At 40.3% G+C, this 15,401-nt stretch overlaps 4 protein-coding genes and 1 pseudogene across 8 annotated transcripts in view; 2 read left to right on the plus strand and 3 right to left on the minus strand.

Annotated features, from left to right (window-relative positions):
• The window catches only part of tmem145 (transmembrane protein 145), a 36,526-nt gene extending 33,670 nt beyond the window's left edge, over nt 1-2,856 (plus strand). For both annotated transcript variants that reach the window (XM_068569552.1, XM_068569553.1), the window contains exon 15: nt 410-2,856. In XM_068569552.1, coding sequence (XP_068425653.1) covers nt 410-649 — 240 coding nt within the window. In that variant the 3' untranslated portion in view covers nt 650-2,856. The remainder of the gene's footprint in view (nt 1-409) is intronic.
• A 952-nt stretch (nt 2,857-3,808) lies between these two features.
• Nucleotides 3,809-5,532, minus strand: mrpl17 (mitochondrial ribosomal protein L17). Its single transcript, XM_068569554.1, has 4 exons — nt 5,449-5,532; nt 5,159-5,351; nt 4,429-4,497; nt 3,809-4,296 (listed from the first exon to the last, which is right to left on the minus strand). The coding sequence occupies exons 2-4, from the start codon at nt 5,330-5,332 to the stop codon at nt 4,042-4,044; spliced, it is 498 nt and encodes a 165-aa protein (XP_068425655.1). The 5' UTR covers nt 5,333-5,351; nt 5,449-5,532; the 3' UTR covers nt 3,809-4,041.
• An 874-nt stretch (nt 5,533-6,406) lies between these two features.
• LOC137781159 (trypsin-1-like) lies at nt 6,407-7,567 on the minus strand (annotated as a pseudogene).
• Nucleotides 7,568-9,032: 1,465 nt separating this feature from the next.
• LOC137781412 (trypsin-1-like) lies at nt 9,033-10,269 on the minus strand. Of its 2 annotated transcripts, none has more exons than XM_068570154.1 (6): nt 10,230-10,269; nt 9,984-10,134; nt 9,650-9,900; nt 9,422-9,558; nt 9,218-9,319; nt 9,033-9,106 (listed from the first exon to the last, which is right to left on the minus strand). In XM_068570154.1, exons 1-6 carry the CDS (start codon nt 10,267-10,269, stop codon nt 9,059-9,061), a joined length of 729 nt encoding a protein of 242 aa, XP_068426255.1. In that variant the 3' UTR covers nt 9,033-9,058. The 2 variants fall into 2 exon arrangements, with proteins under 2 accessions (XP_068426255.1, XP_068426254.1); XM_068570153.1 differs by having other exon boundaries at nt 9,650-9,890; nt 9,968-10,134.
• Nucleotides 10,270-13,658: 3,389 nt separating this feature from the next.
• Nucleotides 13,659-14,949, plus strand: LOC137781414 (trypsin-1-like). Of its 3 annotated transcripts, none has more exons than XM_068570159.1 (6): nt 13,659-13,709; nt 13,895-14,031; nt 14,115-14,365; nt 14,459-14,595; nt 14,715-14,816; nt 14,902-14,949. In XM_068570159.1, exons 1-6 carry the CDS (start codon nt 13,659-13,661, stop codon nt 14,947-14,949), a joined length of 726 nt encoding a protein of 241 aa, XP_068426260.1. The 3 variants fall into 3 exon arrangements, with proteins under 3 accessions (XP_068426260.1, XP_068426258.1, XP_068426259.1); XM_068570157.1 differs by having other exon boundaries at nt 13,659-13,698; nt 13,881-14,047; nt 14,125-14,365; XM_068570158.1 differs by having other exon boundaries at nt 13,659-13,698; nt 13,881-14,031.
• Nucleotides 14,950-15,401: the final 452 nt, after the last annotated feature.

Here is a 15,401-nt window from a genome sequence, read left to right on the forward strand (position 1 = left end):
TTTGAAAAATTGTCTAATTCAAAAATATGAACAAAACTACCTACTAAAATCTAATCTAATTAGTAGTGAACATAATTATTGCTTGCAGCCCTAGATGTTGCATACATTTGCCATATTGTGATGTGATATTGATATAAAAAGGGAGTTCATGACATGTTCATGACTATTACAGACACTCTGTTTGTGGAGAGAAACATAACTGAACTGGACATCAGTAAACTCAGTATATGTGCAATTTACTCCGACCTACATCACCACCACAGCAGCATTGACCTCCAGAGGAAGTTGTCAAAATGTGATGTATAGTATGATATTAATGACACTGTCTGCAAGACCCACATGACAAATAACCTCCATCCAGAGTATCAGAAAAGGTCAAAGGTTAAAACCATCACCTTCTTGCTTCCAGGAACCGGTGAAGACAGTGGAGGAGACAGTGGCCCGTAAAGGCCCGGAGGTGCCGAGGAACAGCGAGCAGAAGATCATCACCACTGTCGCCGACTTGACGGCGATTTTGCCCCCACCTCCGCCCCCGATACCCCCACGCATGGCCACACGCTCGCCCCCGCTACCGCCTCGACTCCCTTCCTTCACAGAGTATTTCAGTATGCAGAGCGGAGGAGGAGGAGGGTTTGGAACGAAGGCATGAGAAGGACAGAGGGCAGGACAGAGGGAGTTGGGAGAAGGCACGGAGAATGACAATACAACTTAAAGAAAAAGGCAGAGTGGAAATGAAGGTTTTAGTGACGCCGCGAAAAAAGATTTGGATCTACGAAGCAGAGAAATCATCCGAAAAGTGAATCCCTAAACGGTCCCTTTCCACCTGCGAATGGAAATAACCTGAATGGGAGAGTGATGGGAAATGGCTGTGAGATAGGAGTGCTGAGCTTGTTAAAGAATGAAGAAGCAATAAATATTTGATGTTGACCAGTAAAAGGCACACAGGGAGAAAGATGACAAAGTGGATGTAGCCAGAGCAATAGGATGATAGCTGTGCACGGTGTGGAAATGAACAAAATTCCTGAAATACTTCTATTAAAAAATTCATGAGGCATTGATGGTCTGGAGGAGTTTCTAAATACTTAAACTGGAGAGAGCTACCACTCTATGTTTTATTTCAAAAAAATTAGTTTTTATGTTTGTTTGTTTCCACAGTGTTAAATTCCAGTTGGTGCTGTGACCATCAAATAAAAAGAATCTCATGCCATTACATTAATCCGAGTTATGTTAAAAAAAACTAAAACAAGACCTTTTTTATGTTTGACACATTTTGATAAAGTATAGATATTATATGGAGTTTGTTGGGTTTGTTTATATTCTTATATGCCTTCATTGCAGCTGGTTATTCTGGATTAATATGCTGATGTGTAAATGTAAAATGTCACGTTTACTGTGGGCACTTCTAGGTACTCGTAAAACACGCATGTTTGTATCGTATTTCCTGTCAAAAAGCTGATATATGTAACTCCATGTCCATACAATATTTGCGTATTGTGTGTATTGAAATCTATACTTTTATAAATGCATACAATAGGCGTTAGTATATTTTTGACTGGATAAATTCTGTTAATTGTTATTCCAATCACAACCGTGCGCTGTCTGAAACATGAAACCTGAAACCAGAGCGCAGAATATGCCTGGTCAAAATGTCATTTCTGTGTATGTAGACTTTGGCGAATGTACTGATGCAATACAGCACAAGGACAGGGGTGATTTTCAAGTTACTGGAGTACTACAATACAACCCTTGTCAAATGTTCCTATCTCTTTGGCTTTTCAACTACAACATCCATGTGGAGTAGGGGACTACATTTTCTCTCTTTTTTTTAAAAAGATAAGTAACTTCATCCTCACCCCTGTATGATACCCGAAACATGTATATTTGTTGGCTTTATCTCACTTTGACGTTCAAATTGTGCGAAAAGCTGAACAAATAGTACTAGTTTTATATCCCGTAACATTGAGCTATGACTAAAAAAAAAAAGCTAAGTAGATGAACTGTGGAAGCGGCAACACAACTGTACATTTAGTCTGTCCTGCATGGAGCACTTTAATGTTCCTGGTCTTAGTCTGTTTATTCGTGATGATGTCACTTTATAGGACTGCTTTGAAACCTGTATTCACACCACTTGGAGTAGTAATCCAAATGCATACACCTGTAAATACAGTCTGAAAATGTCATTGATGGTCCGGGCATTATAAGGAACATATCATGCTCAGTTTACCACTAGCGTCCTGCAATTCAGAAACTAAACCATGAAAGGATGCAAACAAATCCATTTTTTAATCTCCACGGAGTTCATTTATATCCGATTCGTAAAAATGGTGGACCTCGGCTTATAGTCCACAGATTTATCAATGGCAATCTTGCTGTAATGGAGTACTGTAGGGTGTTAGGACTGTGGTGTGTAACTTGTAAGAGTGTAGTCAGAGGTGTAACTTAGTTACACATGAATTAGAGTACTAGTCGTATTTCTGATTGTGTCCGGTTTATATTTGGCATGTCTGCCATCTCGTCCGCTGTCGCCTGTTATAGTTGCCATAACTCGACTGAATACACACTGCTTGACTCGACTAACCGACAGGCGTACTGATACTGTATCACTGCTGCAACTTTCTGCATATTGACTTACGATTACAGGACAGAGACACTAAGTGCAGAAAACTTGACGCAAGGAGATTATGTATGCATGACAGAAAACAGCACAGCTTTTAGGTACTCAGAGCGATCTGGTTAAGAGCACATCACTGAAGCACTGTTTGAATGCATTTTAATGGTGTCAAATGACAATTCTAAATATGCTGTACATATACACACTTTTTGCCAAAATAATTAAAAATATGTTTTTATTAGAGGGTTCATCTCGGTGTGTGTATTATTTGGTTTTCAACTTGATAAGCAAGAGTGTCTGTGTTCCAGTGAGGACAAGGTCAAGTGTCCAGAGGAGTTGATCTAATATCTGTAAATCATATTTAGAAACTGTTCTCATTACAAGACTCCATTAAAGTGAAACACCACAGGGACAGACTCCTGGCTAGCCACAATTTGATGTAGGCTAGCCTAATTATTTCACAGTCCCTGCCAATATTCCGCTCTGACTGCTGAAGTGCAGATTTATAACAAACTGCACCCGTCTGTCTGTACTGGTATACATTTGTAAATTACTTTCATGCTAAACACTGACAGTCATTAGAGGAAAAATTCCAACCGCTTTCATTATTCTTTAACTATTTGCAATGTTCAGTTCCTGAGTTAGTGAAAATATTTGAGACAAACTGCTTTTCATCCTTATAGATGTGCCTATGAAATTGAATGCCACCCAATACAGTAGCTCAACAATATGGAAATATCTTTGAATTCATTGGTGCTTCTGTTTTTTTTGGTTTGTCCACCAAGATGACGAAATAATGAAACACCGTAGTGTAATATCGTACAGCATTATGAAGCTTTTTCATTGCAGACACATTCGTCATGAAGGGATTCTCCAGAAACACAGAATTAAATTGAGGATTGTTTCTGAATGAAGTGGAAAACAAGAAGCAGACGGGCTTGAAGGACAGATGCTATTGGCTGCATTATGGTGAATGTGTGTTTCTGGATCTTGACTCAAATTACACACTAAAAGTCAGGATATTCTTCATTGGCTGATTTGATGACCACGTTTTACATGTCCTCTTATCTAATAGAAGTGCAATACTAAATTGCTTCAGTATCTTTCTTTTGTACTAGACAAGCAAATCCTACTTAGTTACTACATGTGGTTTGTCCAAACTTACTTTAAATAACAAGCCAAGCTTGAATCTCATAGTTCTGTTTTACAAATAATATTTATTAATACATAACCTTTTGTAAAAGTCCTTTAACCGAATTGTTTTGGGCTTTTGTTGACACTGGAGGTTTTGAACTGAAGAAGTTTTCATTGAAGAAATGGATCAGTGTCTATAAGCCACAATCTGCAAGTGGCTCTTCGGAGGCATTTCAGCAGCAGACCGTCATCCTTCAGCGACCACGACCAGTGATCCAACACCAGGAATTTGTTCATTAGGCTGATGTGGATAACTCTTGTGCTCTCTCCTCTCTGTAGCCTTTGAGCAGCTGGTTGATGAGTGTTAGTTCATTTTCTTTTCTCACAGGATAAAGAGGCGGGAAGGGGTTGCCTTTGTACTCCACGACAGCCATCTTAGCTCTGTCCAGGTTCTCTCTGTTGGGAATGCGTGCTATCCGTGTGTAGTCACGTGAATATGTCTCAAACCGTGGAGCCAGGACCTTGAAGAGTTTTGGCACCAGATCCTTTTCCTGAAGAGAGGAAGCACGCTCAAACTAGACAACCTCACAGTAACTGTTTTACATGCAGTGACACAATTGTAACTTCAGAAAGAGAAAAAGAGAGAGAGAGAGAGAGAGAGAGAGAGAGCTGCAGCAACATACCGTCAGCCAAAAACTGGCCATTTTCATTGCTTTCTCATCAGTGTCTCCCTTCTTGGCATAGTCAACCAGCTGGCAAAAACAAAATAAAAAAACACATACGATCAAGCCCATTGCCAGTGGAGGGATGAGAAATAAAAATCGGAATGTATCGCATTTCAGATTGTCATTGAAAATAACTTTGAAGTTATAAGACATTGCAATATGTCAGTCAATATTTAGTCACGGTGCAATAAACAATTTAACTAATGTCCCCCTGGGAAAGAATAAAGTACATATCTATCTATCTAAAGAAAAAGTGGAGACTTAAAAAAAAAATCAACGTTTTTGATATGCGTCTTGTGACTTCTCTAGATTTTAACTTGTATGTATTTTACGTTATTTTTTGTATACATCATTTGAACATTAAATCATGCCACAGAAATTGAATATATAAATTCTAACAGTAACCTATTTCTCATCCATTTAATGTTTCACATGTTTTTATTGCATTGTTGACTGTTGCATTGTTGACAACACTTCAGCCGAATGATTTGGTGTGCTATTAATCCTTCACATAAACACTAGGGACTTTAGCTGCCTTTCAACTGTCTTAAAACCCAACATAGTTGGTCAAGTGGCTGATAAAAAGTGGTCAACTACTGACACAAATGAATGGACAGCCACGTCAGCTAGGTAGCTAGCTAGCATGCTGCTAGCTAGTTAGCTAGCAGCATGGTCCGCCCTTCGGTACCTTTTCGGCGTAGAAGCGAACTTCGTCTGCTCGGGCGGCCGTGGTTTCGATCCTCTCATGTCGGACCAGTCCTGTCAAAATGTTCCGCAGCATGTCGAGTCGAGACTGCGGACCGAGTCCCATCTTCCGGGCCACCCGGCCGTGGGAGATCAACATTTGCAACGTGAGCCGCATCTTGTCCGGTTAGATTCGCCTGTCAGCGGCAGATAAACGAAAGAAAAAATAAGTAAATATATTGGAGCCGTAAACTGTCTTCAAACCTCCCTCTGTCTGTCTGTATAACCAGTTACCTCAATATAAATAGAAATCCCGAGGTCAGGCAAGGCAGTGCGAAGTTTGCAGTCTTTGACATTGGTGGTGCGTCGTCAACTGTGTCCGACTTGACCACAGCACTGATGAGCGACCGTTCCACTCTGCAACCATAAGCATAACCACCGAAAGATTCAGATTCTATATATTTAAAAAAAAGAATCGACAGGGAACAGTTGGGTTTTATTTCTGTAACGTTGGATTCTATACAAAGTGGTGCAATGTATCTGTTACTGCGGAAAACAAGCTCAATGTGTTATTTATTTATTTTAGTCTTTCCTCATTTCTGCAGACTTATTTCTTGATTATTTGTAATGCTATTTCTTTATGTTTGATCTAAATTGTACTATTAATATCGCATAGCCTTAATGGATTATATAACTAATGCATTATATTGCATGCTGCAATTTTAGTGCCCCGAGTGTGGGAAAACACATGCACAAAGCCAAAGCCAGAGAGGAGGGAACAAATTGATCTCACTTGGGGGTGAATTACCACGGTAACTTCCATTTCCAACTGTTTTCGTTGTTTATTCGTGGTTTTTAGTTGGCAAATTATAATAAAGAACCCTGAACAATGTAGATGATCATGTATGTAACTTGAAAGTCTGAATTTTGAAGAAAAACTTGAGAATAAACATTCACCGGCCACAGGTTTTAGTTATGATTAAGTTCATATTCCCCTCATTTCATTCTTCATATGGGTTTGCCAAGCAGATCAGAGGAATAGAGAGTGTGAGACACACACATACACACACACACACACACACACACACACACACACACACACACACACACACACACACACACACACACACACACACATCATATATTAAACATAGGTTGAATGTTTTATTTCAAAATTCATTTCAACAGGCAGAGTTTCATTGGAACATGATTTTGTAGAAACAGCTGTAGCAAAGGTGTGATTGGACTGAATTCAGTAAGACGCCATGGTGCTCTGCAGCCAGTCTATGAAAATACATGTCTGATGCAAGAGAGAGGGAAAGGGCTTATTGAAAACATTATATCACAAAATGGCTTTGAGAATATTTCAAAGTCAAGCAATACAAAGCAATGATTGCTGTGGAATGCTTCTTTTTTTCTTTTTCTTTTTCTTTTACCTTGGCATAGACACCGGGGTGGTTCTTCTCTGCACACCCAAAGCCCCAGGACACAACACCCTGCAGCTCACCGTCACACACAACAGGACCACCCGAGTCACCCTGATAGTGAGGGAGCAAAGCAGGTTAACATTTGAAAGTGTTAAGTCTCAACTACTGGCTGCTGAGGGTACTAAAAGGGCATACTACTCTGTGCCCTTTTCAACAGCAGAGATACAAACCTGGCAGGAGTCCTTGCCACCCTCCACGTATCCCGCACAGAACATGGCCTCAGTGATCATGCCGGGGTAGGAGGAGTCACAGTCCTCATCTGACAGGATGGGGATACTCAGGCACTGTAGTCTGTTACTATCAGCAGCTGTGCATATGCAGAACCATGAGACACAATGACAAATAAACGATGGACAAATGTACCTTTAAAACAGGCAGTGTTTGATACTCACAGGAACTCATGGTCACACCCCATCCAGAGACCGTGCATGTAATCCCAGCAGGAGCACAACTAGTGGGCAGAGCCACAGGCTTCACATACTGGTTGATGATGGCGGGTTTGCTCAGCTTTTGCTGAAAGAGAAACAAGTTGTATGTGAGGCTTGTGAGAAAGTAATGCTTTTGTTGTTTTGGGTATGAGGTTCGAGGAGCACCCACGATTTGTAGCAGTGGGCAGCAGACACCACCCAGTTCTCGTTGACCAGAGAGCCACCGCAGAACGAAGACCAGAAACCTCATGATTGCTTAATGCTGGAGAACACAGATGCTCGATCCATGTCAGGTTTTTGTTGAGCACCTGAACCTATGGGGCGACTGTCAAGAAACACGCCTGTTGCTGCTGACCAATCCAAACCATCAAATAGTGCAGATGGGAAAACGTTGATATCCTTGCTAAAACGCCTCTGAAATGGGGCTTTACAGTTTTAATGTGACTGTGGTTTAAAGGTTTTTGCTTAATCCTGTTCCAAAAACACACCTTGAGACATACTATTTTAATTTGATCTATTGTTTATCTGACCTGGTTAGAGTACAGTATGTGATGTACATGTTGTAATCTTCTTTCTGACCTTGATTTGGTCCCAGAAGCAGTGCCGGGTGGAGTTTCTCTCACAAACTGACTGAGTGGCTTTGGCCTTCACAAAGAAAACTGCCACAAAAGCCACTATTTCAAAATGTATATACTATGTATATTTATGTTTAAAATATCTTTCTCTCAGTTTCAGTTCAATAATTTTAATGGCATGATAATGTGTCCCGTTGTAAGAACAATGTTGTCAAAGTAAAGTTAACAGATTACACGTAATGCAATAGCTAATAAAACAATACAAATATACTTTCAGATTAATCAAACAAATGGTTAGTATTACTATCTAAATTATTGTTTAATAAAAATATGGTTGAATAAAAATGCCATTAAATTGATAAGATTTTATAATTGGTTAAAAACAACAGTAATGTTGACTAAAATACAGCACAGTGAGACAGTAATGTTGTCATTTTCTGTGGGATGTTCTTTCTTGTTTTGATCCATATTGTGCAGCTAAATATACTACAAAATTAAATTTATACAGTATATACGCTGATGCGATTACATTTGTCACATTTTAAAAGAAACGTCTCAGCCTGTATTTTTATTGGCTCCATCTCAGCCTTACATATCTATTTACCGCTACTTCACATTCTGTCACAAGCACTACTAATTCTACTACTTAAACATTACTCCACTGCTTTCATTTTTCCTATTATGTTTCTTCATCTGTTCTTCTAAATAATTTCTCTGGGGTGATGTTTGCTTAACAGTCTGAATAAATTGGCTTAACTTGACATGCCACAATGCATCTGTCTAGATGAGAGATACATTTTATTTTATAGTAAAAGAAAATGGTGAGCACAGAAGTAGTGCTAACATTTAGACACCAATACTGTATGCATGTAATGTACATAAAGGTTGTTTGTTTTTTTTTACCAAAGTTTAATTTAGACTTCTGTTGAAATTATTTTTTTTTAACCAATTTACCACCAGATGAAGTATTACAAGCATCAAATTATGATAGAATTAACCGTTGATGGTACACAATATCAATCAGATTGCATTTTGATTTGTGTGAGTGAAACTTGCACGAGACAAATGTTTATTTGAGTTAACGACAATCGTGTTCATTCTAAACTGTTCCATGCAACACAATAGCAGAGCAAATCTGTCCTTGCTAATTGTCTTGTTTATATTGTTTTGAAAAGCAGTAAACTTTTGTGAACAGTTATTTTTCAATGATTGTTTCAGGTATAATGATGAACATTTCATAATGTAGGACAATGTGGGCAAACATTGAGAGAAACATAATTTGAGAGTCAAGATGTAAGACTTTATTTACTCAGATGGAAAATGACTGCACATTGTTCAGAACTCAACAACAATAATGGAGTTAGAATGATGGAAAAAAAGGCAATAGAGTAAAAGGGTGATCACAGGATCAGACTTAATAGCTGGCCATGGTGCTCTGCAGCCAACTGTTGAAGAGGCAGACCTGTGAATGGAGACAGAGTGAGCTGCGTTAGCATGGACAGCCAGTAGCAAATGTGTTTTATTTGAACCGGGCATGTGAAATTTACATTTCGTAAAAATATTTTAGGTTTACCTTGGCGTAGACACCGGGGTGGTCTCTCTCAGCACATCCGTAGCCCCAGGACACAACACCCTGCAGCACACCGTTGCACACGACGGGGCCACCGGAGTCACCCTGAGGAAGAAAGCATATATGTGAAGAAAATTCCAAATATTCTAGATTTGCAAACTGAGAAGCATAGGCCAAGGACCCCTGTCGAGTCCTTTTGTTACACACCTGGCAGGAGTCCTTGCCTCCCTCCAGGTATCCAGCGCAGAACATGGCATCAGTGATCATGCCGGGGTAGGAGTTGTCACAATCCCTCTGAGACAGGATGGGGATGTTCAGGCACTGCAGCTTGTTGCCGTCAGCGGCTACAATGTGTAAAAGAGAGTATGGTTGGTAAAAGAAAACAGGAACAATCTGTGACTCCTACGTAGTTACAACACAGAAGATGCTACTTACAGGAGCTCTGGGTGCTGCCCCAGCCAGTGACTTTGCACATGGTGCCAGCGGAGGCACAGCTGGTGGGCAGAGCCACAGTCTTCACGTACTGGTTGAGGGTGGCGGGCTTGCTCAGCTTGATGAGCATGATGTCATTGTCGATGTTGTAGGAGCTGTATTGGGGGTGGCGGATGACACGAGAGGATTGGATGAACTGCTCGTTTCCCTCGTTGATCCTGATGTTGTGCTCTCCGAGACGCACCTGAATACGGCTGGAGAGGAAAAGAGAGGTTTAGTGGCAGCTGAGGTTCACGATGGCCGTTAAAAGCAGATTAGAACTTGACATTGGACATACGATTTGTAGCAGTGAGCAGCAGACACAACCCAATCCGCGCTGACCAGAGAGCCTCCACAGAAGTGGTAGCCGGAGTTCAGGGACACCTGATGGGCCTGGGAGTGTGGCGTGCACTCATACCCTCCCACAATCTTGTCCTCCTCCAAGGCAACTGAAAACACATATGAGGCCAAATTGTCAGCCACCAGGTTATGCTTTTCTTTTGTCTATTTAGTAATTGGAACAAAAGAAGGAAGACATGCTTACAAGCAGCTCCGATGAGCAGAACGAAGACCAGAGACCTCATGGTTGCTGTGTGATCTTGTGGATGACTGACTTCACCTGCAGTCCTGGTTTATATGGATCGGTTTCCTTGTTGAACACACCCCCACGGATATGTTGGACCAATCAGGTCAAGCGTCAAAAAAGAACTCTGGGTTTTGGAAAGGAGAGCTCTGCAGATGGCCTGGTTCACAACCACAGTTGTTGAATGTGGCTCTCACAGGATAACCAACCCACGTGTCTTCAGATAGGATGCCCCAAAAAACATTTATTAATGGAAGTGAAAATTACTTAAGCGCACAAATACTATTACATTAGCAGTAAGGGCACTTCACAGTGAATACATTTAAATGGGATTGGATTTTTAGGTTTCAGTGTCCTTGTCTTGATGTTTTTATGTTATTGTTGTTGTCAAAATGGATGTTGAAGAATCAAGATCAATATAAAGAATAACTGACTTCATAATAATCAAAAGCTTGCACAATCCAGCAGTCAATCAATTTGATAACTGTGATAAAATTCAGTGCAGATGTGCTATTGGTGAAGTTTGAGTCAACGTTGTAAATTTGGATGTTTAGATATTGTAGTGGAGGAGCAGCTGCTATTTCACATGATAAATCACATGAATATCTGTGCTGGATTAAACAGAACAGGTGCAGTCTGAAGATTCAAAACCCACACAGTGTTTTGAAGGATTTAGAGTTTACTGAGTGCAGAATATTTGCTTAGTTCATGGTGGTTTTTGTTGCAGGATTTTCCTTTACTTTTGTAGATATGCTTAAATGACACTGTTTCAGTTCTATTTTAATTGCTCAATAGTCATTGGAGTTGATTAACAAATGTTTAAATGCAATCAAATATGTCAAACAGCAATGAATGGCTTATTTAAAAAATTTCTCCTCGGAGATTAATAAAGTACTTTTCATTTCATTCATTTTTCCAGTGCAGTTATTATTCGGAGTCAACATGATAAGTGATGTCTGTGAATTGATTAAAGTCATTATAAAATATACACCTATTATGTGCCAGTTGCTATGTCAGGCTTGTTGGAAACAAGTTTCATGTTCTCTTGAATACATCTTGGCCGACTGTTTTAGCACTAAAAATTGAGTTTTGTCGTGTTGGTTTGAATATTATTGGATTACTCTCAATCACCTGAGATGGATAACTTGGTGGTCAGAACTTTACTATCAAGTTTTATTTTGACAATTATTGAACCAATCGGGAAGCTTGGAGTAGCTCTAACAAAAGGATGTAACAGTGACAGGATCACACTGCAGCCATGACGTGCCTGGTCTCCGTTCTGCTCATGGGAGCTGCTCGTGATACTGTACGTTGCATTGTGAAATGTTGTATATTTATCATATTGTAGAAAAGCAACAACATTTTTTTTTCTGTCTGTCTTACGTTAGTCTTCAGTGTGTCTTTCTGCTTGTGTTCTAATTACTACATTAAAAAAAGCATCACTTGGTTGTTGACTCTTTGCCCTCCCATGCAATTCAGCTCCATGGAGGAAGACAAGATTGTCGGTTGGTATGAGTGCACGGCCCCTTGAGGGAATATACATTATTGAGAATGACATCACGCTGCTCAGAGACTGACAGAGCCCGCCACTCTCAACCAGCACATGCCAGCTGCCCCGATGGCACCATGTGCAACGTCACCGGCTGCGGCAACACCATAAAACAGTGATCTCAGGCAAACTCAGATTTCTGAAAATGTGTCTACAAAAAATCAAATTTGCCTACACTCTCTGACAATCCATCCCTACTGCACACTTCCTTTTGTTGACTTGCTGCAGTTTCTGGACAGCCACTTCCTGTCTGATGAGGACACGGTTCCTAGCCCGGCATGGTTGAGCACCATTCTGTGCCGGATACCAAAGAGACAAGGACTCCTGCCAGGTGTGCCTCTGATATTCTATCATTGAATTTGGACCAGGCTTTTTTCCACTGAAATAAACAAACTAATATCTCTTCATTTTCAGGCATGTATGCAGAGTGGCTATTAACTCCACCATTCAACCTTCACACACACGTTGACTTTTGAAGTAAAACAATGTGTTTGAAATTAATAGTTTGCTTTTCTGTTCAATTATTATTTCCATTTTTTTTTCTAACTGTAATATAAATGACTTGAAAATCAAAAGAGGTTTTTCAGCAACAGAGTTACAGAGATCATACACTGTCGATGTACATGTGCTTAATTTGGATATTTTCCATTTAAGCGTTATTCTATAACTTGTCTTCCAACAAAACTAACTTGTTGAAAAATAAATAAAGAGTTCCATATTTACAGATATGGGTAATGTAATACTCTGGAATGGGACATAATAGCATTCTTTACCATTTTTCTGGTGATACTTTGCTACTTTTAATATTTAAAAGGCAGAAATTGTACTTTTACTTGCAACAGAGTTTTGTTTTTTGATTGTGGTATTGTTACTTTTAAGTAAAGGATCTGAGTTCTTTCTTCAACACTGTTCTCTATTAAAAACTGGCTTATAAGAAATATTACAGAGATCATCATTTATTTTTCAAGGCAGCCTCACCCCTCTTATCTGAATGTACGGTCACAGATGTTGAGAAACACACAGCTGTGAGATACTGTTCACACACGATGTCTAAAGATAGAGGTGTACCTGTCTGACCAGAAAAAACTTTCCAGTGGTGGCTTCAAAACTTTACCAAAATATAACAATATTAAATATGCCCTAAAAACCCGCATTCAAACCTTTAAGAATACTGGTAGGACTGCTCACTAAATTTACTTATTGATGTTTTTATATAGAAATGAGTTGGACAAAGTGGTGTTGAGTCAAACTCCACTTAATAGCAATAAATCACAATTCTGCTGAGTAACTCCTATTTCAGAGTGCCAGCACTTCATAACTGCACATAAGTGTACTAAAATTGAGATCTTTAACCTCATCATGCTCGTCTAGATAAAAGCCACTCCTAATATTAATACAACTATCTATTTGGCTGCCATGTGTGTCCATTAAGAAATGTGTATTAATGATTTAGTTTTTTTTTCATTTGACACAAATGCTCTATTTTATCATGATAACATTAAAACCAGTGATAATATTAAACTTCAAACCCATAGTTAGATATTAGAGATCATAGAGTAATATTGTTTTACATGTAGTGTAAATGAATATATACAGAACACAGGATCCAATATGACCATATTCATCTCCCTGATGCTTTTACAAATGTACTGAGAAGAAAGACTTCCACAAAAAAAAATACATTCATTTCTGTAAATTAATCACCAAAGTCCAAAATCCTGCGAGAGAGATTGGCCCCTCACTGACCAATAAGGATAGACGAAGTGGAGGGCAGCTCTCCCGTCTGAGCATATAAAGAAGGGCTTTAGGAGTCTAATCATCAACAGCATCACACAGCAACCATGAGGTCTCTGGTCTTCGTTCTGCTCATCGGAGCTGCTTGTGAGTGTGAAGTTCCTATTGAGCAGATTGCGTTCCTCTCTGCGAACAGCCTGTTGGCCTTTATCCCAGAATTTAATTCAGAATAACCAGAGCATCTCCCTAATGCAATTTTAATTAGAGAACAGTTTGTGTTTTTGATGATTAGCTCACAACAAACGTGTTGCTGATGTGTGTGTTTTCAGTTGCCTTGGAGGAGGACAAGATTGTGGGAGGGTATGAGTGCACGCCACACTCCCAGGCCCATCAGGTGTCCCTGAACTCCGGCTACCACTTCTGTGGAGGCTCTCTGGTCAGCGCGGATTGGGTTGTGTCTGCTGCTCACTGCTACAAATCGTATGTCCAATGTCAAGTTCTAATCTGCTTTTGACGGCCATCGTGAACCTCAGCTGCCACTAAACCTCTCTTTTCCTCTCCAGCCGTATTGAGGTGCGTCTCGGAGAGCACAACATCAGGATCAACGAGGGAAGCGAGCAGTTCATCCAATCCTCTCGTGTCATCCGCCACCCCCAATACAGCTCCTACAACATCGACAATGACATCATGCTCATCAAGCTGAGCAAGCCCGCCACCCTCAACCAGTACGTGAAGACTGTGGCTCTGCCCACCAGCTGTGCCTCCGCTGGCACCATGTGCAAAGTCACTGGCTGGGGCAGCACCCAGAGCTCCAGTAAGTAGCATCTTCTGTGTTGTGCTCTTACCCTGTATGTTTCTACTGCAGTGCGGCTCCTGTTTACCATTTTATTTCTCTTTTGATCTCCAGCTGCTGACGGCAACAAGCTGCAGTGCCTGAACATCCCCATCCTGTCTCAGAGGGATTGTGACAACTCCTACCCCGGCATGATCACCGATGCCATGTTCTGCGCTGGATACCTGGAGGGAGGCAAGGACTCCTGCCAGGTGTGTAATGAGATATTCACACAGAAATACAGCGAGAACTGTATGAACTACTTGGTGTGACTTGTTGGCTTCTATCAAACTTTTCTAAGTAATTTTTCACTCTACGCTCTCTTCCTCAGGGTGACTCCGGTGGCCCCGTCGTGTGCAACGGTGTGCTGCAGGGTGTTGTGTCCTGGGGCTACGGATGTGCTGAGAGAGACCACCCCGGTGTCTACGCCAAGGTAACTTTAAAAAATATACAATCCGGTTTATTCTGCAATGCTGTGCTAAATTCAATGTTCTAAGAGTGTTTTTCTTCATTTTTAGGTCTGCCTCTTCAGGAATTGGCTGGCGACCACCATGGCCTCCTACTAAGGGACCCAAACCACCGAGTTCAGTCCAGAAGCTCACAACCGTGTTCTTCTAATGTTCCAACTGTTGTACTGAACAATATGACAAATAAAAGATTTAAAGCAAAATAATTTACTAAAATGGCACTTGTGTGTGTGTGTGTGTGTGTGTGTGTGTGTGTGTGTGTGTGTGTGTGTGTGTGTGTGTGTGTGTGTGTGTGTGTGTGCGTGTGTGTGTGGGTGTGTGTGGGTGACTGTTTGTGTTATTTCATTTGAATTATGACTGACTTCCCAGTTCTACCAAAGCATTGCATTATATGGTGATCAGGTTTGAATTGAGATGATACAGATTAATTAATAATAAGTGTACATGGAATTCACTTGGCATTAATTGTTTCTTACATTTGGTTCTATTAATTGACAATTTACTGATAAATAAATAATGTAGCTGTGGACTACTATGCAAGTCTCACAACT

Source organism: Clinocottus analis, unplaced genomic scaffold, assembly GCF_023055335.1.
Source record: "Clinocottus analis isolate CAN_PGR_092001 unplaced genomic scaffold, fCliAna1.0.p SCAF_9, whole genome shotgun sequence".
Taxonomy (NCBI): domain Eukaryota; kingdom Metazoa; phylum Chordata; class Actinopteri; order Perciformes; family Cottidae; genus Clinocottus; species Clinocottus analis.

Excerpts from the sequence above, each read along its gene's own strand:
- mrpl17 (XM_068569554.1), bottom strand. The coding sequence starts at position 5,332 with ATGCGGCTCACGTTGCAAATGTTGATCTCCCACGGCCGGGTGGCCCGG. Across the intron at positions 4,498-5,158 it reads TTCGCTTCTACGCCGAAAAG|CTGGTTGACTATGCCAAGAA; the intron begins GTACCGAAGGGC and ends TGTTTTTGCCAG. Across the intron at positions 4,297-4,428 it reads TGGCCAGTTTTTGGCTGACG|GAAAAGGATCTGGTGCCAAA; the intron begins GTATGTTGCTGC and ends TCCTCTCTTCAG.
- LOC137781412 (XM_068570153.1), bottom strand. The coding sequence starts at position 10,269 with ATGAGGTCTCTGGTCTTCGTTCTGCTCATCGGAGCTGCTT. Across the intron at positions 10,135-10,229 it reads TCTGCTCATCGGAGCTGCTT|TTGCCTTGGAGGAGGACAAG; the intron begins GTAAGCATGTCT and ends ATGTGTTTTCAG. Across the intron at positions 9,320-9,421 it reads GAGGCAAGGACTCCTGCCAG|GGTGACTCCGGTGGCCCCGT; the intron begins GTGTGTAACAAA and ends TTTCTTCCTCAG.
- LOC137781414 (XM_068570157.1), top strand. The coding sequence starts at position 13,659 with ATGAGGTCTCTGGTCTTCGTTCTGCTCATCGGAGCTGCTT. Across the intron at positions 13,699-13,880 it reads TCTGCTCATCGGAGCTGCTT|TTGCCTTGGAGGAGGACAAG; the intron begins GTGAGTGTGAAG and ends GTGTGTTTTCAG. Across the intron at positions 14,596-14,714 it reads GAGGCAAGGACTCCTGCCAG|GGTGACTCCGGTGGCCCCGT; the intron begins GTGTGTAATGAG and ends TCTCTTCCTCAG.